The sequence below is a fragment of the Odontomachus brunneus genome, unplaced genomic scaffold (genome assembly GCF_010583005.1).
Source record: "Odontomachus brunneus isolate Ranch 3 - 2012 unplaced genomic scaffold, Obru_v1 Obru_scaffold_030, whole genome shotgun sequence".
In the NCBI taxonomy this organism is placed as follows: Eukaryota; Metazoa; Arthropoda; class Insecta; order Hymenoptera; family Formicidae; genus Odontomachus; species Odontomachus brunneus.
In genome coordinates, this window is record NW_022639480.1 from 871,167 (window position 1) to 894,870 (window position 23,704).

Sequence of the window (23,704 nt, forward strand, 5' to 3'; positions counted from 1 at the left end):
ATTACCATGATTCTTTGTGTTATTGTTGTCATATGATGCCTATCTGCATTGTTTACTGGCAGTTTGTCTCTCTCTCTCCCTCCCTATTTATCTGTTCCCTGATTACATGACAGGCAGAAATATGGGATTTAATATGAATCATGAATGTTTGTAACTAATAATAATAAAAATTAATAGTCATTGTAATAATAATTGCTCTCTTCAGTTTTCAATCGAGACTGCCAATGTAAGACTGAATTACTGATGCATGGGATAATCATTTTTGATGTCAAGTACGGTCAGCATCAATGGGAAACTGCTTCTCGTGCTTTAAGGTGCCACTTCCACCAACCAGCACTGATCAATCTACCACATTGGAGCATAAAGACGGTGAATATGCATTATATTACATTATTGTATGTTGCTTTTAGACATGAGCAAATTGCTTTTTATAGATGACAGTGAGATGACAATATGCAATACATTTATTCAATTATCAGTGATATTTCTAACTGAGAATGATACTCTTGTCACTTCATAAATTCATTTTATTCTCTTATCACGTTTTGTAGAAACAATGGAACTCAGAGGTCTGTTCCAAAATTCTTGCCAACAATCTGGTTCTTTCGTGCCTGAAACACATGTGAACGGGAACAGAAAGTCCATAAGTACACTACCTACATTTAACAATGTAGGTTCCGATAATTGTGGATCTGTGCCCAGTGTACAAAGTAATTTGCGTTTGTCGAGGGGATTTTATGCGCGATTACCACCGTTAGGACGTTCTGGTACAACGTCGGGTCTCAATTTATCCACCGAACTTAAGCAACAAAAGGAACCATCTGAGAGCAAATTGAACGCCCTTTTCGACCAATATAAGGTAAAGCAAGCGTAAAATATATATTTATTTCCACTCCAAATAGGCATAATGTACTATGTATCTTTAGAAGTTTAGTTTATTCACCTAAACTGTTTAAAATAATACAAAAATTAACATTACATTTGTCGCAATAAAATATATTCATATTTAAAGTGTAATGTGACTTGTTTGGACTGTTTATAAGAAATTTAATATTGGATATTGCAATTTTGTGACCTTATGGTAGAAGTAATATTGATGATTATTATTTCAGTGTAACTTTGTAAAAAAATACTATCCAAATAAAAAATTTACCGTTATAAACGTTAGGGAACACAACATAGAAGAGTAGATAATATTCACTGTACCGTTTTTCTCTAATAGTCGATTGTAAATCAAAAAATTGCTGTCTTATACTTTAAGTAGTATTGTACTGAGTAAATCGTGGCAAGAGAGTATCAGAAAGTTGGCTTTAAATTAAAGTTTATTACTTAGTATCGTATTAAGGGTCTACGACTAATATCTTATTGTATTTGCTTTTAAGGATCCTCATGAGGACGTAATATTAGCTGACGGAATAGAAAGACTTTGTGATGACTTACAATTGTCGCCTGACGAATTTAAAGTTCTTGTTCTGGCATGGAAACTAAACGCGGAGCAGATGTGCCAATTCACGCGCCATGAGTTCGTCACGGGACTGAAGGCGATGAAAGTCGACAGTATACGCGGTATACAGGCTCGCTTGCCCGAGATCGTTCAGGAATTGACGGCCAATGGCGACCTGTTCAAGGATCTCTATCGATTCACATTCCGATTCGGCCTCGACGTGACGTCCGGACAGAGAATTTTGCCGGCCGACATGGCGATCGTTCTTTGGAAACTCGTCTTCACGATACGCGAACCTCCACTTCTGATCAGGTGGCTCAACTTCCTCGAATGTCATCACATCCGTGGAATACCTAGAGACACGTGGAATATGTTTCTCAACTTCGCCGAGAGCATCGGGGACGATCTCGGTGCTTACGACGATGCTGAGGCGTGGCCAAGTTTGTTCGACGATTTCGTGGAATACGAGAACGACCAGATGAACCAAAATATCACTAAAGACGACATTATAAAAGATGCTTCTATCGACAAAGCTTAAATGTTTGTATTCTAAGAAACGACAAAGTGAAGCGAGCATATTACTGTCTTATAATCCGACCTTTGAACAGGATCGTCCGATATATTGTGGGAAGCATAGTCCATGTTTTATTCCTGTTGGTATGACCACAAAAGTGATACTTCGGATTTACTCTATTGCTTTTCTTTTTTTTCTTCTTTTGTTATTGCGTCATATTTGTTTTCACGCGGCATCGTATATCTTTCTATGTAAATATAGCTATTTTATTTTACATAATTTTATTATTATTTAATTACGTTTTGTCATATGTGTGTATGATACGAAAGATCTTTGTATCGCAGATATTTTAACAGCGCAGCTGACGATAAATATATATTCGCGCATATCTTTTTATACGATTTCGGTTACACACACACAACAGTCTCGGTCGAAGTTATTCATGCGTTTTGATTGTAGTAACATAAACATTGTCGAGTTTTCTATGCAATGTTATTGAATTAATTATGTGATCGCTTATGATAACGAATTGCGTTTGCTGAATAATTGTATAATGATGGTGCTTATACATTTACATTGCATGGTTAGTTACAAGAATGATAAACTTTTCTTATTTTACGAGAAATTTAGGGTTTATATGCATAAAGCTTTCGTCAGACGATGCTTGATTTCGTATATTTTTACATGCATGCTGCCAGGTGGTTGCTGGCAAGTAATTCAATTTATTGCGTAGATTGCTACATAATTAGAAGGCCTGTGCAGTGCATTTGAAGATCTATGCAGTGAACTGAGTTTCTTATTGCCATGCTTGGCAGTATATATATAAAAACTCACGAAATTGCGCATCATTTCATGATTTAACTACTACATAGAATTTTCAGTATATTTTTTTTTTGTTGGACCATACTTCATGTAAACAATGCATCTTGAAATTCTAGTAAATAACTAACAATGCATCTGAAATATACTAATAATTTATTTATTGTAAGTGGATAAAAATTTAAAACGTGCAAAACGAACGTAAATTCGATATAGCAATTTGTAAAATTATAGCTTTAAGAAACAATAACTATAAAGTGAATTATTGCTAACATGAAATTACGTTTGGCTATTGAATTATATTTTCAATATATTAAAAGACAACACATGAAGTATTGGTATAATAATAAGTATCATCATTACTTTTTAGTTCCCGTATAAAGTTATATTCAATTGCAATGTTATTATGGTCTGTTTGAATTTGAAATTCCAAGCAGCTAAAGATAGCTTCTATCTTCCACGCTATAATCGCTCTTAGCATGGAAAACATTAATTACTTATTTTATCCACAAAGTAAGAGTTTTATTTACATCATTATTTATGAACGTTAATAGCTTTATATTAAATTGAAAATTATATTTATGTGATAAGATGATGAATTATAAGTCGGAAAGGTCATTGCGGAATAGCGCCTGTGTTGTAAAAGTCTTATAAATTAGACTATAAAAAATATTTCTTAGGAAATTTTGCTAGAAATATTCGGTGTCAGAGATTCTCTGTAGAGATGAAAGCTTTAGTAAATATCCTGAGATTCTGTTCAAAGGAGTACGTTCAGGGAAAAGCGAGAAATGTAATTTTGCATAAGGAAAAGTTTAGAAATGAATTCTCACACAATCCAAATTTGTGATACAGTGTGTATAAGTATATATACAGGATGAATCGCACACTTACAGGATGGATTGTAGTTCTTGTTTCGTTGAAGACGGAAAGAAATTGTGAAGGGAAAAGACGCTTTTTTCGTAAGCGGAGTGTCAGAGAAGTGCGATTATATCTTTTTGGTCTGTAGGAAAAATAGAGTCTCTTCCTCTCTCTCACATCACTTGCTTCTTTTACCTTTATCATTTATATTCCATATTTAACGAAACACTTCTTGTCTCGACGGCGTGACTCATTCTGTATAGTTTCCAATGCATTAATATTTCTTACATTTTTTGAGGATACTGTTAAAACAGTGAACAAATGTAAAAAGAAAAGTGAAATATCTCATATTATACAAAGATCCTAAAAATTTACCTGATTGAATATGTGTATGTATGTATATACATATATACATATATATATACACACACACACACACACACATATATATATATATATATGTGTGTACACACACAGGATATTCTACTTCTACCACGTTATTTTTGATAGATTCTTTGATCGATTTGGAGTCGAATTTTTTTTCAAGTGACAATGTTGATGCACTTAAAATTTTCAAATTATAACTGATTAAGATTCCTCGCGTACTAGACTTTAGGCAGCTCAGTGGATACGAAAACCACGTTTCTCAGCTAATTTTTGAGGAAAAAATTTGGGAATTGTAAAAAGTGATTTCCTCCCTCAACATTTACACTAAGGAAAAATCGTCTCCAAATTGTTTGTACAATCTGCTGTTATAAAACAATGCGGCAGAAATGGCATACCCTGTATGTATAATTAGAATTAGTGTGTATATGACGTACATTTGTCCAAAACTCACGTAACATATTAATGTGACGCGGTGTACTTGTTACGAAAATTTCAGTCATGTGCAACTAATGTTCATCTAACGATATTGCGAACAATGGAAAGTGTATAAATTTAACTTCAATTATGTTCCTATATTTATTTGTTTCTTTATTTTCTTTAAGGAAAGCCTTGATAACGTGCTGAGAAAAGGAAGGATATTAGCTTGATTAGTGCAGTGAATAGTAACGATATTTAACGACATGTGTAACATTAAGAGCGAAAAAGAGATCTTTCATTTCTAAATTTTACAACAAAAAGGTTGTCTATATACTTGTATATAGTGCCATGTCTTTCCGAGGTGATGAAAAAAGATCTCTATTGAATTTTATCGAGATAAAACTATTGGAAAACTACAAAATATCAATCCAACAAAAGACATGATATATGTACATCATATTATTCTGATAGTATATTTTTTTCTATGAGTAATTTTCTATCCCGACATGAGCTAGAATGGAGAGAGAAAAAAGGGAAAAGAAAAAATTAATAATTCTGCAAGATATTTTCGGAAGTACTGTGCTTGAAAACTTTCACCGTCCTTTTGTCCGCAGTACCTGATGCAGGTACAATATTATAGATACCAAGGCTTGAAAGTACGATTTAGATTTTAAAAACTATGCTCATGCAGAGGGTTTCATGCAGTTAAGCGCAACACGATGATATTAACATGTTTTAGTCATGAATTTATACTTTAGACCGATTAAATAATTTATTGCGTTATCCTTGGCATTTGTCTCTCTATAGCTCTGATATTTTAAAATTATATTTCCAGTCGCAGTGGACACATACAGATTTCTCGTAAAGATAATTTAGAAAGTTCCTAATCTCGCTCGAAGAAGAGAGAGCTTCATCGATATATATTTATCAAATTCTATATACATAATTTTGGACGCGTGCCTCTAATAAATCGACTTTTATCAAAATCGAAAATCTCTGTATCAGCATGACCTATCTTCTAAGTTTTGGAATTTGTTTTGGATATACGAACATACATTACTCAGCAGACGCACATGTATTATTAATACACTTTTTACTTTCAGCGACTTAAGCAAATGCTTAAATTTAAACTTAAGCGGATGCTTACCTAAGAGTTAGATTTACCTATATGTATATTATATATACCTGGCTATACAATGGCTCATGATTTTTTAACGCTTCCACTTAATTGTTAAACTACAGATTAGTCTTAAGGATCGCATAGGACGACTTTCATTGTGATAATTCCTAATCAGGTCGAGTCTGGTAAACAAGGGAAAGAAAAAGAAAAAAAGATACTGTTGTCAAAACGAGAGTAAATAGAGAAACTAAAGTAACAGTGATAACAGTGTTAAGGATCAAGTGATAGATATAAGCAGAATCCGCACGTGTGTGCGCGCGCGCGATAGAGAAAGAGAGAAAGAAAAAAAGAGTGATTGGATGAGTGAGTGAGCGTGAGAAAGAAAAGAGAGAAAGTGCGATAATAGAATTGATATTTATAATTAAATATTATTGTACACACAGATAAAACACATTTCTCATAAAGAAGGTAATAAATTTGATTCTATACAAAATAATGCAACTAGAGATTTCCTATTTGGGCTTTTCTGCAGATAATCCAAGGCCAATTTGCAAAAATCTTGTAGAACTGCGAAAATCACGATTACGATTATTTCTTACGACTTTCTCTTAGTGAAATATAAGTTTAAACATTGACAAATGATTGCTAAACGAATGCTAATGCATTTATTGATACAAAGAGAGATTGATACAAATTTATTGAGAAGAAAACTTATTCTATGATTCACATAATTTTCAATGTAGATTGTGTTTGAGTTATTGTGACACATACAGTTGGGTGACTCATCAATAAATGAGTTGCATAGTATAAATAAATAAAACAGAAAATTTACGTTGCTCATACAGCGATGTTGTTAACGTTAAACGTTAATTACACTTCAACAAGTGTATTGACATTTAAATGTTAATTACACAATTGAATATAATTTCACAAAACTATCGCGACTGTAATGTTATGCTTTCTGTTGGGAGAGCGATGTTTTCACCTGAGCTTGCTGAAATGTCTGCTGTATCTTGTCGAATGTCTCTCTGTAAGTATTTATTTTCTTATCCAAGGTAAAACGATTAGATCCTCCATACGTTTTCTGAAATGGATACGTAAGTTGAATGTTTACTGTAAACTGTAAAACTAGTATACTTCACTAGTACACTGTAAAATAGTTGAATAATCCGATGATGACTTAATTGAAGTAATCTATAATTTGGGTTAGACGACAGTTTCCCGAAAAGTGGAGGGGATAATGTTGGTATCAAGAGAAATCTCTACACGATATAATTTAAAGATCTGTTTTTTGTAACTACACTGCTGAACCAATGCAAAAGATTAGAGTGAGAAAACGTATACTTGCCTCATTTCAATTTATTGCACCAATTTAGCAGTGCAGTTACAAAGAACAGAATCTTTAAATTATATCGCGTAGAGATTTTCTTTGGTACCAACATTATCCCCTCCACTTTTCGGGAAACTGTCGCCTAACCATAATTTGGCTAAATGTTAAATTTTTTATGCGGTAGTGTAACCTGTCGGTAACATAGCGTCTTATCATCAGAGCATACGTCATATTAATTACGTAGTTCATCTTCGTGAACATAGAGGCGCTTGTGAGGGCCACAAATCAACTTTAGCTTCTTATGTTTTTCTATGGTGAAATTCTAATGCTGACATCTGTATTTCAAATTTTTCGAGTATACATGCTTTGTAGCATTTTGGAAGTTTTGATTTCCATGGAGAAACTAAGCAAAACAACGGATTGACAGCAATTTTTTACGCTCGCAGTATTAGATTATTGAATGCTGAATACAAGTTGGCAGACTTTTGGCTTAGATTATGTTCGAAAGTGACGATTGGATCTTTGAAGTGAGTTTGATAGTCGCAAAATCATATTAGAATTTACTCGATTGATCTAATATGTTCTGTTTATCGTAATTTTATCAACTTGGAAGACGTGTTTTGGTAAATAGAATATTTTGATATTATTTATACAACTGATGCAGTTGACATATATATTTCATGCATTATTCTAGGTTGCTGTTAATGATATCCATGGGACAGCGATACAAACCCACTCTCAATGTCAGAATAAAGAAGAAACGTCGTCCACCAAACGACGTAAAATTGATGATTGCAAGGCTTCATTCATCGCAGGAAATGATACTTGTGAAACCAAAGTGAATGCCACAAAGGCCACAAAGGATTTGTTGCATAATAATTTACTCGACAGCAATAAGAATGATGTTACACGTGAACACCTACTACTAGGAATTTTTCAGAAGAATATCTCTCAAAAGATAACAGGAGAGAAACAATATCCTCAGTCGTCTAAAACAAATACATCAAGCTCATCTTCATGTGAGCAGCCCAAAGAAAAAAAAAGCATTAACTTTACGAATAAAGCAGCAGTTGGTAAAGAAGCAAAGTTGATTAGAATATTTCCTGGACCAGCTGGATTAATAGCACGCATGAAAAATGGCAATACCTCTGTTGCTGCATACTTAAACAAAGTGAAAGAATTAGAAAGTAAATCAACAACGGAGCACATTGAAAATAATTTCTCTAAGTCATCCCAAGATGAGAAGAACTTGTTTGGTGAGAAAGCTTGGAAGTTTTTACTGGATGATCTGCCAAGAAATTTTTTTAATGAGTATGGAATTTCCACTATTAAAAGTAGGGCAAACGCTAGTCATTGTAATAGTATGAAGGTAAAATTCGTAGCAGGTAGATTGGATTACATTGATCATAGTCACAACGATCCATTTATTACATTAAAAGATTCAACAGATAGTATAGAAGGCATCGTTCACCGCGACATTCCATTGAATTATCCAGGTGTATTGGAACCAAATGTGATTCTCCTTTTACACGATGTAGGTTTGTTAAAGACTACAACGCGTGTGGTGACTAACAAATATCATATTTTAGTATCTCGAGTAAATTTACTGGCTGTATATTCCAATAAAGGTCGAATTATACAAACCTCTCGTATGGAAAATATATTATCCAGTATTTCGAATATCGAATTGACCAAAGGTGATTGTATTACGCCGATTTCGAGTGATTTCGATTATAAAGTCGAATCACGCCCAACTTCTTCCGTTAATGCATCGAATTATCAACGAGTTAGTTCGAAACCTATGTTGGCTAACAATTCCACACCGTTACATCAGGTGGACGAAAAAAAGCACGAAAATTGCAAACAAGATTTTGAAAAGGATAATAAAAATTGCGAAGCGACGGATAAAATATTCGAATCTTTCGAGGACTTGATCGATATGGATGATGATATGAATGATGTTTTCTTTACTATCGAACCTCGCGTCTTAGATGAGAACAAATATTTGAAACATTCGTCATCCGAGAATACTAGTACACAAATCAGCGAAATTCAACAACACGAACTGCAAACGCAGAGCAGTGACTGCTTGGAAAATGCGAGTGGGGGATCATCTGCGATAAATTTAGCGAATAAGATTAAATCTGCGTCGCCGGTAACGAAGTGTAACGTCGAGAATTCTAAAAATCTAGCAAGTTACTTCACTGGTAAAACACTTCAAGATAGTGAATTTGATTCGGACGACGAGATTCTGTCGCAGTTAGACGTAGATAACGTTGTTAGTAATCATGAAAAGGATAAATGAAGATCTTTTTGTAAATACTAGATATATCCAGTACTACAGTCGCTCACCAAGTGCTCAGTGAGCGATTGTAGCACTCTGCTCTTTTCTTGAAATAATTACGTATACGTAAGTTTCATTGCGCAGCTGTTTATGATGCGATTATGCGCAATAAAACTTACGCGACTATTTCATGAATACGTGTCCTGGATATATCCACTGTCTGGCTAAAATCACTCACGAGATTATATTTCGAATCGACTAGTATCGAAATAAGAGAAAATGTACTATAATGTATATATATAAGCAAATACACGACAAATTATACTTGATATAATTATATATTTGTGAATTCTGTGGAAAATTGAGTTGTGTAGAAAATTGAATTGAGTTGTGTTGAAAATCATTCGTGCATTTAACTATCACACATTATAATCCTTCCATTCCAATCTATTTGTACATCCAATATTTAGCTTTTATTGTTCTTATTTCTCTTAATTATGTTTTATCTTTAAAACTCTAGATATATGTTTAGTGGATAGATTGTGTTGAAGTTATACTCGTGAGATTATATTTAATCGATTATATTTAATCGATGTGTCATCTGTCGTGGATTTATGACGTATGTTATTAATTATATGACATGACAACGTCATCCAATTCGACACGCGTTTGCGACGTTCACGTGTCATCCAATTCGATCAATTGGTTTCGTAATAAAAAAGATAATAATACGTTATGCGATTTTACATATACATCATTATTGCGCCTCGACAACACGACGTCAATAGGTTTTTGTGATGAGTTTGGTGAATATTATATAAATGCGAGCGTAATATGTAGCTTTGCGTTGCTGTGACTGTGGAAAAATGAACCGTGCCAACTGCCGATCTGGATCGATTAATGACTGAATAAAAGCCGAATGATGATAGAAGATAAAACGTCGAACTCTTGGATTCGTGGAGAATCGGCCGCCTTCCCTACCGAACTCATTCGAGCCGACCGCTTTAATCCCTATCACTGTTCTATGACTCGGTCAAATTATGCTCCATAATGCTCCTGCGGTCAGATATTCCAGTGAATTATCAGACGGTGTATCTCAGGGTCGATCCGGTGGATACACGTTGATGCACACGCTAACTATCGATCCTACGTTCTCTGTGAGGCTCTTCTTTTCAAGGTAAAATGCGGAAATGAGTAGTAAAAATTTTAAAAGCGCGCGCATTCTCCAAGGCTCCTCCCCGCGAAATTCTCGATTGATGAATCGCCAGAGACTAGAAAACGCGATAAAAATTTTTGCAAAATACGTTGAAATAAAAGATATATCCGTGAAAAATGGCATTTGCAATCAATCTGGCACATCTGTAAAATAATCCGAACGCTTTCCTCCTACTCAAACAATCAATGAATTATAAAATTGACATGACACGCAACCTACTTTTTTCACCTACTTTTCCTCGTAATTTTGTCACATTAATTTTACAGTTACTTACTGATTGTTAAAACGAAAATGGATTTTACGCATCTACTCGATTGATTGTGCCATTTTATGAATATATTTTTTTGTTTCTAATTATTTTGTAAGAATTTTTATATTTTCTCGCTTCTGAGATCATAGATTATGATGATTGCGGCGAGGAACCAGACGCCTTAAGGATAGAAAGAGAAGTTCTTGTAAGATTCTATTACGATAAGGAATATGTGTAATTCTTTATCGAGAGAACTGGTATTTTCGAATGTTTATATAGCTTATCTTTACTATTATTAGAGTGAAGTGTGTTCTTGTAAAGTTTTATTTTCTTTTTAAAAATCAGTCTTAGATATGTGGCAGTTTCGTATAGTTTGGTTTTTATATTTTTCAGGTAAAGCAAGTTTTTCCCGTAGCAGTGTGTTGTATTCACGGTGGACACTATTTACGGTGGACAGTATTTACGTTGCAACGAAACGACGAAGATATTAAGCGAGATATTGTTACACCGTGTGCACGGACGAAAAAATTGCGTCTGTTGGTGACAAAATGTGAGATAAGAGATGATGAAGACCAGGAAATTACGGCCGTACAAAGCTACTTGTTCTTACGAGAGTGATTATCTTGAGAAATCTCGCGTATTATCTATTTCCGTGTCACCCTCTTGTTTGACATGCACATGCCAATGTTGGAGTGTTGTTTTGTGTAAATTATGTGTTATTATCTTTAGCGAATATTCAACGGCATCCGGTGGAATGTTTTGCTATGTTGTCATTTTAATTGGTTTTCAGGCGCCGATTCAGTAAACATTCTTTTTTTTTATTTCTTCCCGGCGGAAGTTTGCCGAGAAACGCGATGTAATGTTCCGCTATGAGTATTTCTGCGAGTAGCCTTCGCAAGTTATACGTACGAAGAAAATATCTTCCAATCTAAAGAAGTAAGACGCGATAAAAATATCTTCTATCAATATCAGTGATTACATTGTCACGTACCGTTTGCACAAGAAAATTGCCGGTACTCTCATCACGTTATACGTATACGTGCGAAATAATACGCTTGTGAGTTTTCTTCATTCGCTAAGAAGTATTTTCGCGCATAACTCGCATGTGTACGCTTTGGTTTAATTTTGCTGAATCGGAACTACTATTGCGTGACCAGTGAATGTAGACGTAGTAAATATCACTCAACCAGTTTTCTGTTGATATAGTCTGTATGTTGACGTAGAAAAACGTTCCTATCGTTTTGGGCATGGATTATTTTATAATGTTAATTTATATGAATCTTAATGTTGCAACTAATTAAATTTTAATGTGTTGATGTTTCAATTGAGTGTGTGAGTCGCAAAATCAGCGTCGCTCGCGAAGCACGCGCTCGACAATGCTATCATCGTCCCTCGGGTTTTGGATTTCAATTATTCCGTTGCAATTCCGTTATCGGGATCACGTTTGAGTATTCCATTATTAGACATCGGTTGCGAAAGTTGAGAAAGCGATGAGGACAAGGAACAACGAACGAGCATAGTCGTGGCGAGTGGTTAACCGTAGAGACGCGGAGGAGCGGAGAGTTTCGCGTCGATGACGACTACACATCTCACAGCGCACAGTGGTGCCGAAGCGAGCGAAAGCTTCATTTTCAGAACATCAAAATTAAAGAAACGTTTCTTCTACTAGGATTATTTCATTTATATAACATAGAAGAACAAGATGTCTTTGGAGTTAATCATCTTTTATTGCTCAATCTCATGTTTTACTTGTCTGTAATTGTGCATCACAACGAGACTATGGGGTTCAAAGGCGGCAGTAAATTTAAGAGTCGCGCCTACCGGGAAAGTGCACGGAGAGAATTTTATAGTAAAAGTTGCTATAGCATTTTATGAACGAGGAATAGGTCGACATTCTCTGCAGCAATTCACTCTGTCCTTTCATTTCATATGTGCTACTTATACCTTAGGAAATGTGCTATTAAAGCACTTACTATGTTTCTAGCGAAATTTATTATGTTTCTTGGCAAGAGAAACTTTACTGATTATTCTTGGACTCTTAGAAACATAGTGAAATTTAAAGGAATTTATATGAAAAAGAAAAGAAAACTATAATATTCTGTCTATATGCGAGGTTCTCGATTAACAAGTGTTTCCCTTACATCAATCCACCGCATTTGAATGATTCTTTGATCTGCTTAGTAAAAGAGTTGTAAAAAATTTTGTTCACAAAAATACGCTTAGGCACCACTGTGCGCGTTAGTAAGCGACTTTTAACGAAACAACCACGTATATCCAAATGAAATGCGGACAACGCACATTATCGCAACCGTGTTGTCGTGATTCGGCACGTGCTCGACACGCAAAGAGCGCTTCGCGGCTTCAAGCTCGCGTGGAAAAAGGTGTAGGGAAACATTAGCGGATTCGCCTCGCGCTTGTAATCGCTCGCGGGAGGAATCTCCGCGGCTAACGTGTACGTACAGCAACGACTTGCATCCAAAGTTCACTCGTTGACCTTGCGCCGAGAACGCGATAACACTCGCGCTGCTCTCTCTCGCTCTTGCAGCTTCCGGCTTACGATTCCGTCCGCTGATTGCTCGAATTTCAAGCAATTTCAACGACCGAGAACCGTTCCGCAAATCCGCGGCGTCGCTCTCTCGCTCGTTCGCTCGAATTCATCGTCGCCGCGAATGACGAGTGTCGCCGTTGATGCACGTTCGCGCGTGGTGCGCCGCTCGCGTTCCGAATAATTCGCACCCGGTGAAAGCAAGCGTCGAGCGCGTGGTTTATTTTCTCATTTATTTTATTTTCAAATAATTTCGCGCACTGCGAAAACTCAGCGAATCGATCCAAATCTCGACGGGCGTGCGCGATCTCTCGCAAGAGAGAGAGAGAGAGGGAGAGGAAACATTCGCGCGCAAACAGCTGCTCTTGCCGCGCGCACTTTTGTTCGAAACGCTCCTGCGTCGTCATTGGGTGGAAAAAAAAAGGGAAGGAAGGAAGGAAGGAAAGAAGAGTGGTACTGTTGTCTCCTCGTAACCCGTAGTGCATATCCATTCGACTAAAAGGTGACAAGTGAACGTGGTGGACGCACTTTCGTTGCAAGGAGAGCGACCTCCCGAGAGAATAAGGAAAACATCTCGCACCTGTCCATCATACAGGTAAATATCTTCTTCATATCTTCACATTACAATTGTGATTTAGCATGTCATTTATTATTATCGATTATACGAAGGATCAACTGTATTTCCTTTATCTTCTGAATCTGCAGTTATACAATACGCTATCGAGATATACAATATCGATATCGAGCGTGCGCGTGCGCCAATTTTGATTTGGTTTATTTGAAATTGAAGAATTCATTCTACCAGCGTTGCGCTTTTCTCCTGTTCTCTAGATGATACTGCATATTGAGAGAAAGATGCTTAGTATTGATAATTATAATCATACAAACAAATAATTATTATAAATTATAGTGAAGGAAAAAACCACTTTTTTAAATTAAATTCTACTAATGTCAGTGATAATAACTTTATATGTCACTACTATAACTATAATTTTAGTTAGATCAGTTATTTTCTTTCTCTCAGTGTAAAGTATGGGAAAATATATCATTTCAAAAGTAATCTATGCGATCTTATAATTCATTATATGATAAGATAAGAATATTTATTACAATATTACGTAATAATTCATGAACACCAGCATGCGGTGTCCTTCGACGACGACTCCACCTGCGTTTCTATACAGATAAAATGTAAATGTTTTATTTATCTGTAATCGTTATCGGTCTTAGTCTATTTTAGTATGTATATAGATATGCTCATATATTATATTTGTATTTGTCTACGTTCTCTGGAATTTAAACCGATTGAAGATCTTTCTTCAAGAAAACTTTCGTTATTGGCTGAATAGCAATATTTTTCCGCGTATTTAACGTTCTGAGTTTACTTTGGACGCTTTAACCGGCAACAAAACTACGTTTTGTATTTTTTGTGCGGCGTATGTGCGGAGAGCATTTGAAAGTTTATTGATGCACGCGTGCGTTTATGTAGAACAATATTCTCCTATCCGAAGAATGTGTCTTGTAAATATACATGTGCGTTTCATGTAAAACAATATTTTCACAGCTATACTGACAATCGTTAAATCAATTCGGGACTTTGTAAAACCGACATATACGGGGAAGGTCTTCGTGAGATAAACTGATACGGCAAACTTATATCGGAAAATTCGTAAATGCGGAAAGAGAAAGCAAGAAAAAAGGGGACACCTCGTGCGCGATACGTACGTATCAATTCACTTTGTCGTAATTCGGGCCGAGGAGATCTACATCTCGATATGTCGAGATCGACATCGCACTTGCCGTGCGTGAGCTATCACAGAAATCGAAGAACGCGATCGTGCAATTCGCTTCGACGAGAAGCGAAGGTGATAGTTCAATAAATTAATGCAGCACGTTTGCATCACCGATGAGATACTCTTTCTCTCTCACAACCGTCTGTCTAAGTTACATCCATATCTCACCGCTCCTCTAAATTATATTGTAGATCTCAATCTCGCACTCAAGTATTTTGTCCGGCTTTAATCTCGGATAACATAATAGGTATTATTCGTTACGTAACATCGGTGAAGAATTTGCGCGCGAAATAACATTTGTATCATTTTGTCGACAGGTGAAGGAGAGGGAAGAGACCCAGTGATCGGATTGCAGCCGAGCTAGCTATTGAGACATCAAGTGTCAACTTTAATCCAACAAACTCCGAGTTATGACCGATACTAATGGTAAGCGTGAAAAACGAGGGGACAGCGATGGTACTTACCTTGATAAATCGATTATCGCACGAGCAATATCTTGTACGTCCATCTTTTCATACTTTTGCAATTGTCGCTCGTACATGGAACGACTATGATTAAAGTCGAATCGATCGTCGCTACGATAGCGATGTTATTTCCGCACGTCGGAATACATATACATGTTAGAGAGATGAAGATAAATAAAGGGAAATGAGTTATCGTACATTAATTTTGCGATTGTTCTTATATCGAACATTTGACGTATTTGATGGATAAGTTTGTGAAAAGATCGAACTCTTCACGCTTGTATCTGACACACTTGCAAATGTAATGGGTTGTAGTACAGACGTTTTTTACATTTGCATCCGGCGCGAAGGCGAATTCTTTTCATAGTTTTGATCTAACTTACTGTCTTACTGTTTGTCCACACCTTTTTGTAACCTTCTAACGTATTTTTGGAGGTCTTATATTGGCTGTAATAGACCTAACATTACGCTAGAATATTGAAAAACGAAGTACGTAACACGTGCTAACGTCGAACAAATTGATGAGCAAACTGCACAGGTGTTTTCAGAGTGCGGCTACGCTACCTGAACGCATGTCCTATATTCCATGCTCGTGTATACAGTGCGGCGAAACGATTTAGATACAATAAAATTGAATTGAAAGTCGTTACTGCATGTGCGTGCGACGGACTTGTTCAGTAATTATATTATTGATTATTGTTAGTACATATTATTATTACTTTTAATTATATTATTGTATTATTATTGCGTAAGTCCGTCTGCAATGACTCTCAATTTTGACAGTTCCGGAAAATTGTAACTTTATTGTGTCTAAAACATTTGGAACCCACTGTACGTGTCCCCGTTTTCATCTGCCAAACTTTCACAGAGCCAGACTTTTTTCTAATTTCCTGTAAGGATTCTCGCGAAACGCACTATTAACAATATGTCTTATTAGTTATTATAATGTAATATTACACAATTTAATTTCATAATTTATTATTGTTATTGATTCAATTGTCTCTCTCAGGGATGAATGACAACAAAAAGTCAGACGTTTCTTGGCAGAAAATTTATACTGACCAAAACGAACACCTGGTATGCCATTATCGCTTTTATATGTACTGAGCTATTAAATACTCTTCACGCTCGCATTTCGTTTCATTATTGTACGTACGACTCGTGTATATTGCAGTATATTTACGGATTCGAGAAGAGCACGCTAAGGACCATTTTAATATACATATCGTATATATTGTCTATCGGATGGGTCAGACTATTGTTTCACTGGTATCCACGACTATATTTGTACGCGACTCACCGTGAATGTACTTTAAGCCGCGCGACGAAAATACTCGCAATAGTAAGTTTTATTACCTCTTTTATCTACATATCATTTTCTTTAATAACACAATAATTACTCATTAATAGTCTGTAATGTCATTATGACAGTCGAATGCAATTTTTTTGAGGACAGAAATATTCTTAAACTATTTACTACATGCTTCTATATACCTGACGCATATTGCATTCTGTCTGTTAAGTTTATTCGTATCGCTAAATTCTTGTGTATTAGCATAAATCGTGATAATAACGAGATGCATACGCTAGTAAAATAATCATGACAAATATAGGATGATTATCAAGGAAAGTACAAGTCATACTTTGTACGAGACATCCAGACAATTTCTACTAAGGACATCAGGTGAGAGCTTCCTGTAAAATTTATAATACCCGGACCATGCAAAAGTAGCGAGACAGCTTTTTTTTCAACATCATTTGACATGAAACGTCGAGATTTTTGCACATTTGGCACAATGGCACTTAAAAAGAAAAAAAAAAAACAAATATTTCGTTATTTTTGCGACAGACTTCATATATTCACATGATATTCCACCGCTGAACGTTTCCATGACAAAAAAGAAGAGTATCCAAATAGCACAGAGAATTTAAAAAGAATTCAAAAAGAATTCAGTCGTATGTCACCAATTCTGAGTTTATTTTCAGATGCAAAAAGAATTCTTCAAAGTTCAGTTCAGTGAAAAGAATTCTTTTGGCACCTAACAATGAACTCAGAATTGACAGATTGGTGACATACAACTGAATTATTTTTGAATCCTCTGTGCTATCTGGGTACATTAGGAAGAATTGGGGAAAAGACATTTTGTGAAATTGGGAGTGTTCTCTTCGCGACGCACTAAATTGTAGGACAATTCGACAGTTTTTTCACTTGTTTACCATTCCTGAAACAGTCGTCAGAAACAGAATGTATGACTCACTTGTTCTCACTTGAGTTCTTTTTTATAAGTCTACTCATGAAACGAATACGAAATGCGCTAATTTTATTATCGTGTACTTACAGTACGAAAAATTGGCTAGCTACTTTGGATACCGTTGACCAAGATCTCGTAGCGAAAATCAGAAACAAAGCGTTGAAAATCAATTTAGAAAATGGCTCGCGATGCGAAATTTACGAGTACAAGGCTTTTTGGTGCAAAAAGAGATGTTACATATGGGACACCCCGAAAAACTCGTTCTCGAGACTCGTAGGATATGAGAATGGTACAATATATTCCGACTTTCATGTTGAAAACGGTCATGGCTTGTCTAAAGAAGAACAATTACTTAGGTAAGACGCATCTTCTGCAATAATATAATTCGTGTTAATGGATGTCATTGACCCGTCTGCGTTACAGGCGTATTGTATATGGAAGTAATGAAATCGTCGTACCACTTCAAAGTATTGGCGTGCTATTGCTGTTGGAGGTTTTGAATCCATTTTATATTTTTCAAGCGTTTACTTTATCTGTATGGTTCGCGGAAGGCTATTACTACTACAACATTGCAATAGTTCTAATGTCACTATTTGGGATAACGAGCACTATAGTGCAAACGCGAAAGGTATATGTCGCTCACGATATAAAGAAGGAGAGAAGGAGAATATATAGTCTGTAACAGAATATATAGTCTGTACTCAAATTGTTATTTATTTTTAGAACCAGCTGAATTTACGTGGCACCGTTGCGTCGTCGGATAATGTACGCGTACTTCGGGACGATGGTACTTTTGAGGATATTTCTAGCAAAGACTTAGTACCAGGCGACATTATCGAATTACCGAAACATCAAACGACCCTCGTGTGCGACGCGGTTTTATTAACAGGGCAATGCGTATTAAATGAATCTATGTTAACGGGTAATGTTTCATATATGCTTTGCTTTGATAAACTACTTTTGAGCGTGTACTAAAGAACCAGTTTGTTTTGACCAATTTTTAGGCGAATCTGTGCCAGTTACGAAAACATCATTACCGTCGCATCAAGTATTGTACGATATGAAAGAATGCACGCATTACACACTATATAGCGGCACAAATATAATACAAACCAGGTACGCGCTACACGGAGAGAATATTGCAGTAATTAAAACAAAATTTTGGAAATCTTAAGTTACACAGAATTATGATTGAAATTATTATATATATTTGTCTAAAAATATTTACATTTATACATTTGACTTTTTACTTCAAAGCCATTGTAATTAATTACTTGAATGCTTTTTTTATTTTGCATATAAAAAACATTGCAAAAATTTGAATGTAATTCATACTATAATATTTTTTCCTTACGTATTTTATGGTTCCAATAACTTAAATATATCTCACTAAATATTTAAATAATGTGTCACTTATAGGTGTCACGGAGACCAGCGTGTTCTCGCGAGAGTCATCAGAACTGGTTTTCTGACTAAGAAAGGTGCTCTAATCGCTGCTATATTATATCCACCTCCAGCAGACTTTAAATTCGACCAAGATTCATACAAATTTATCGGTATTTTAGCATTCATTGCAACTTGCGGTTTCATATATACCATAGTGAGCAAGGTAATTTTTTACTCGAATTTGTGACTGCTACTTCGTTATATATTTCATACAGTAAGTAGTACATTGTTACTTAATACATAAAGATAAACAATGTAGGTTTCCAGAGGAATCACAGCTGGCGATATAGCAATAAAAGCGCTGGATATTATTACGATAGTTATACCACCAGCGTTACCAGCCGCAATGACTGTAGGGAAATTATACGCACAAGCGAGATTGAAGCGCGCGCAAATATATTGTATTAATAACAGGGTCATTAATGTTTCCGGCAGCATAAATTTCATCTGTTTCGATAAGGTAAGATCGAGAGAACAGAGCAAGATGTTTATGGCTCGTATTAATAGTTATTACTTAAAACTCAAGTAGATACTCAGATACTCAGATTTTGAATTCAGAGTTAGATAAGAATTTTTCAATTGAATCACGATTACGGATACAAATGTCCCACGTATCATATAATTCAAGTATAAAAACTGGATCCAACTTTGAATAAAAATCTGAGATAAGTTTCAGGTAACAATTATTTATATAGACCCAAGTTAAGTACTCGATTTTCTCTCTCATGTTTGCTTATCTTTTTCTCACTCCATCGTCATGTTCACAGACAGGTACATTAACCGAAGATGGATTGGATATGTGGGGCATTGTACCGTGTACAAACGGCATCCTCGGCGAGCCCGAAACAGACGTACTCAAGCTCGAGAATCATCCTCTCTTCGAAGGGATGTTAGTTTGCCACAGCTTAACGCTTATCGACGATAAGCTCTGCGGAGATCCTTTGGACATAAAGGTACGATATCGTTCGTTTTTTCGTGATCACCCGATACCTCGATGCAACTTCTTAAATATTGCAGATGTTTGAAAGTACTAAGTGGGTGTTAGAAGAGTCAGATTGCGTGCACGTGGATGAAAACGACGCTGTGACACCGATGGTCGTAAAGCCATTGGCGCGCACAAAGACATCAGAGATTGGTATAATACAGCAGTATCAGTTTTCAAGTTCTCTACAACGAATGTCTGTTATCGTACGCGCATTCGGATCGGATGATTATAGATCTTACACAAAAGGCTCTCCCGAAATGATAATTAGCCTGAGTAAGCCGGAAAGTGTACCAACGGATATCTTGCTTGCTTTAGAGCGATATACGACGCAGGGCTATCGCGTGATAGCAATGGCTCGTCGAGCGACTATCTCCGAAAGTAACGCAAAGGTAATCGTGTATTTTCATTTTTACTATATATTTTTTGTTTCAATTAAGCGCTTATGTAAAAGCACGTATCGCTACAGATATCGAAATTACCGCGAGAAGCGGTCGAGTGGAACTTGGAGTTTCTGGGATTAGTGGTTCTGGAGAACCGATTAAAGAAACCAACGACGCCGGTGATCACAGAATTAAGAGAAGCCAACATGCGTGTTGTAATGATTACAGGTTTGATATAGACCGAATATAGTAATATTGTACAAGACGTCTGTCCGTCTCTGACGTATTGACCTGAATTTACGTTATTCTAATTTGACCTTCAATTTTGAAAGGAGACAATATTCAAACCGCGGTGAGCGTTGCAAGACAATGCGGAATACTTTCAAAGGGAGAGTGCGTTGTCAATATAACCATGACCCCTGAGGAGAGAAAGGAAGATCGTCCTGAGATATCTCTGGACATTCAAGCTCCCCAGTCTACTATACTGGTAAATTCTTTGATTTAAGTTATAGAGTGTTACGTCAGACCTCGGCCAATCCTCCAATTTTTTTTCTATAGAGTTCGCAAAACGGAGCTTTTGTGACAGCCGAAGATATTGAACGTGGCATAACTAATTATAATTACAAATTCGCCTTGACGGGCCACACGTGGCGAGCGCTGCGAAAATATTACCCCGATCTTATAGACCGTATTTGTGTAAACAGCGCGATATTCGCTAGAATGAGTAGCGATGAGAAGCAACAAGTCATCTTGGAGCTCATGCGACTCGGTTATTACGTAGGTACGTGTCTTTCGTGATTAATAGCGTAACGTAAGTAAGAAAAGCAATAAAAAGCGCGCGTATCTTTCTATATCGAACATTGGAAATACAAGCGATAATGTAGAAATCATGGTATGCAATGCTCAGCCATGTGCGGCGACGGCGCTAACGATTGTGGAGCATTGAGGTCCGCGCACGTTGGAATATCGCTCTCCGAAGCGGAATCCAGGTGAGAGACAAGCCGCACTCGATTTACCGCACGTTATCTAAATTACCTCTCTTTCATAAAACTACATTCTTTATTTTGTAGCGTGGCCAGTCCTTTCACCTCGGCGGTATCGGACATAACTTGCGTACCAAAGGTGATACGAGAAGGACGCGCCGCCCTGATCACGTCGTTCGGAATTTTTAAATTTATGGTAGCGTATTCTCTGACGGAATTCCTGTCCGTCATAACGCTGTATTCCATCGACTCGAACTTGACGGACTTGCAATTTTTATTCATCGACATTTGTTTAGTCGTTAACTTCGCCTTCTTCTTCGGCAAGACTCGCGCGTACATGAAAACATTGTCCAAGACTCCACCCATGACGAGTTTGCTGAGCTTACCTCCGCTTTTGTCTCTGACGACGCATATGTTTGTGATGACAATTTTCCAAGCGATAGCGTATCACGTCGTTCGAAAGTTCTCGTGGTTCACGCCGTTCGTTCCCATTAGTAACATCGGATACACGTGTTACGAGAACTATTCGGTCTACTGTGTCTCCATGTTTCAGTATATCACATTGGCGATTATATTTTCGCGCGGGAAACCATACAGACGCGCTATTTACACGAACCATGCGTTTATGTTCTCCATATTTTTGTTAACAATCATATGTGCGTACATCACGGTTTACCCGGCGAATTGGGTGGTGCATGCCTTGGATTTAATATTACCACCCGTCTACGATTGGAGGCTTATTATTCTAGCGCTCGCCCTGGTTAATTTTTTTATTTGTTTCTTCATCGAGACTGTCGTCATAGAACGCGTCGTTGAAAATATCCTGAGGAGAAAATTCTATAAACCAGGAAAATCGAGGAAGTTATACGTAAAGATAGAACATGAAGAGAAGGAATGCGGGAATTGGCCACCATTCGGTCAACTACCGATACTGTCTGTTATACGAAAGGAGGATAATATAAAAAGACCTGTTGACGTTTTGCGTAACGGATACCGTTCCACAAACGCCTCGGGTGATTGGACGATTAATGGTCTTAGCAACTCATCTGATCTATCGAAGGAAAAGACTGATGAAGGAACTGGCTTTGGGAATCCCGGCTTCATTAAAGACGAGATATAATGACGAAATATATAGAAAATATCAAAAAAAGAGAACGAAGAACATTCTTTATATAAGAGAGATATATCAGAGAGAGTTATATCAGAAATTTGCTTGTTTTTTTTTTAGTGTGTATGCTGTTGTTATGTCTTAAATAGTGCAGAGCAATTTTAAGACGTTCCGTTACGTGATAGGTGAGCATTAACAAAGCGAAGTACAATGCAATTACTCGAGTAGGAGGCTACAGCGCGATGAGGACTTATCGTGGGTAACGCACAAGTAAAATTTTGGATGAATGAATACTTCATGAGGTACTTCATATTTTACATTAAATTATGTAAGAAGGAAGCATGAAAATGAATATTTAACAAAATTTCATAAAATATGCAATTTTTCTATGATAACGTATCTTTAATATTGATATTGATTTAATATTGAGTAATTTCTTTAATAATTCTTTAATATAACAAAATTTACGTAAAACAAGTCTCTACTTTAGAAAGCCAAAATAACTTTGCAATCTCAAAAATAATGACTTTAAAATGAACATTCTTTTATCGTCATATTTCCTTAAATCGTGTAAATTTCATATCTAATAAGGATTTACATATTTAAGAGTATCGAAAATATTTAAGCTTTTCAGTGACTCATCATGTGCTCGATCGATGCCTCCTTTTTTATTTTGGTTAATATTTTAAATAAACAATTATAATATAAGTTATATAATTTATGACACAATTACAATATAAGTTATATAATTTATGACACAATTATAATATAAGTTATATAATTTATGACAGTATTAATAAAGGTATTGAAGAGTGTATGTCATATCGTACTTTTAATATGAGAGATAAACGCAATGATGAAGAAATGTCTAATAATTAAAAGACAATTTACTTTAGTTACTCTTACAATTTCGGAAGATCCTTTGCAAAAACTATATTTGCATAAATAAAATTAACATTTAACTGACTAGCATCCGAAAAATTTGTCCCATTTTTGCGCTTTTCATTTTAATGGTACGATATGCTTCAAATGAAAAATTAATTTATGTGTGTAAATATAAATATTTCATCTTAAAAATAAATAAACTGCATGAAACTTATGTATACACT

General features: G+C 36.0%; 3 protein-coding genes and 1 long non-coding RNA gene across 10 annotated transcripts in view; 3 read left to right on the plus strand and 1 right to left on the minus strand.

The window, feature by feature from the left end:
* Positions 1-4,578, plus strand: part of LOC116843100 (DCN1-like protein 3) — a 5,949-nt gene extending 1,371 nt beyond the window's left edge. For 4 of the 5 annotated variants that reach the window (XM_032813170.1, XM_032813171.1, XM_032813175.1 and 1 more), the window contains exons 2-4: positions 206-369; positions 552-859; positions 1,383-4,578. In XM_032813170.1, the coding sequence (XP_032669061.1) occupies positions 288-369; positions 552-859; positions 1,383-1,982 (990 nt within the window). In that variant the 5' untranslated portion in view covers positions 206-287 and the 3' untranslated portion in view covers positions 1,983-4,578. Of the gene's footprint in view, positions 1-9; positions 147-205; positions 370-551; positions 860-1,382 lie in introns of those variants that run through there. The other variant, XM_032813174.1, reaches the window with a different exon arrangement.
* A 175-nt stretch (positions 4,579-4,753) lies between these two features.
* LOC116843099 lies at positions 4,754-11,963 on the plus strand. Of its 2 annotated transcripts, XR_004377838.1 has the most exons (5): positions 4,754-6,027; positions 6,092-6,589; positions 7,074-7,416; positions 7,584-10,350; positions 11,033-11,963. XR_004377838.1 is itself a non-coding variant. In XM_032813169.1 (3 exons), exons 2-3 carry the CDS (start codon positions 7,387-7,389, stop codon positions 9,192-9,194), a joined length of 1,641 nt encoding a protein of 546 aa, XP_032669060.1. In that variant the 5' UTR covers positions 4,754-6,589; positions 7,074-7,386; the 3' UTR covers positions 9,195-9,556. The 2 variants fall into 2 exon arrangements, 1 of the variants encoding a protein (XP_032669060.1); XM_032813169.1 differs by lacking the exon at positions 11,033-11,963 and having other exon boundaries at positions 4,754-6,589; positions 7,584-9,556.
* Positions 6,199-6,892, minus strand: LOC116843101. Its single transcript, XR_004377839.1, has 2 exons — positions 6,708-6,892; positions 6,199-6,643 (listed from the first exon to the last, which is right to left on the minus strand). It is a non-coding gene; the product is annotated as an uncharacterized LOC116843101 (long non-coding RNA).
* A 1,064-nt stretch (positions 11,964-13,027) lies between the features above and the next one.
* Positions 13,028-23,636, plus strand: LOC116843097 (probable cation-transporting ATPase 13A3). 2 transcript variants are annotated; one of them, XM_032813167.1, is made up of 19 exons: positions 13,459-13,779; positions 14,749-14,905; positions 15,295-15,403; positions 16,451-16,518; positions 16,616-16,783; positions 17,055-17,125; positions 17,783-18,049; positions 18,117-18,321; positions 18,417-18,615; positions 18,698-18,809; positions 19,113-19,302; positions 19,399-19,599; positions 19,907-20,092; positions 20,157-20,513; positions 20,591-20,732; positions 20,837-20,991; positions 21,063-21,285; positions 21,412-21,493; positions 21,575-23,636. In XM_032813167.1, exons 3-19 carry the CDS (start codon positions 15,388-15,390, stop codon positions 22,605-22,607), a joined length of 3,675 nt encoding a protein of 1,224 aa, XP_032669058.1. In that variant the 5' UTR covers positions 13,459-13,779; positions 14,749-14,905; positions 15,295-15,387; the 3' UTR covers positions 22,608-23,636. The 2 variants fall into 2 exon arrangements, with proteins under 2 accessions (XP_032669057.1, XP_032669058.1); XM_032813166.1 differs by lacking the exon at positions 14,749-14,905 and having other exon boundaries at positions 13,028-13,779.
* The last annotated feature ends 68 nt before the right edge of the window (positions 23,637-23,704 follow it).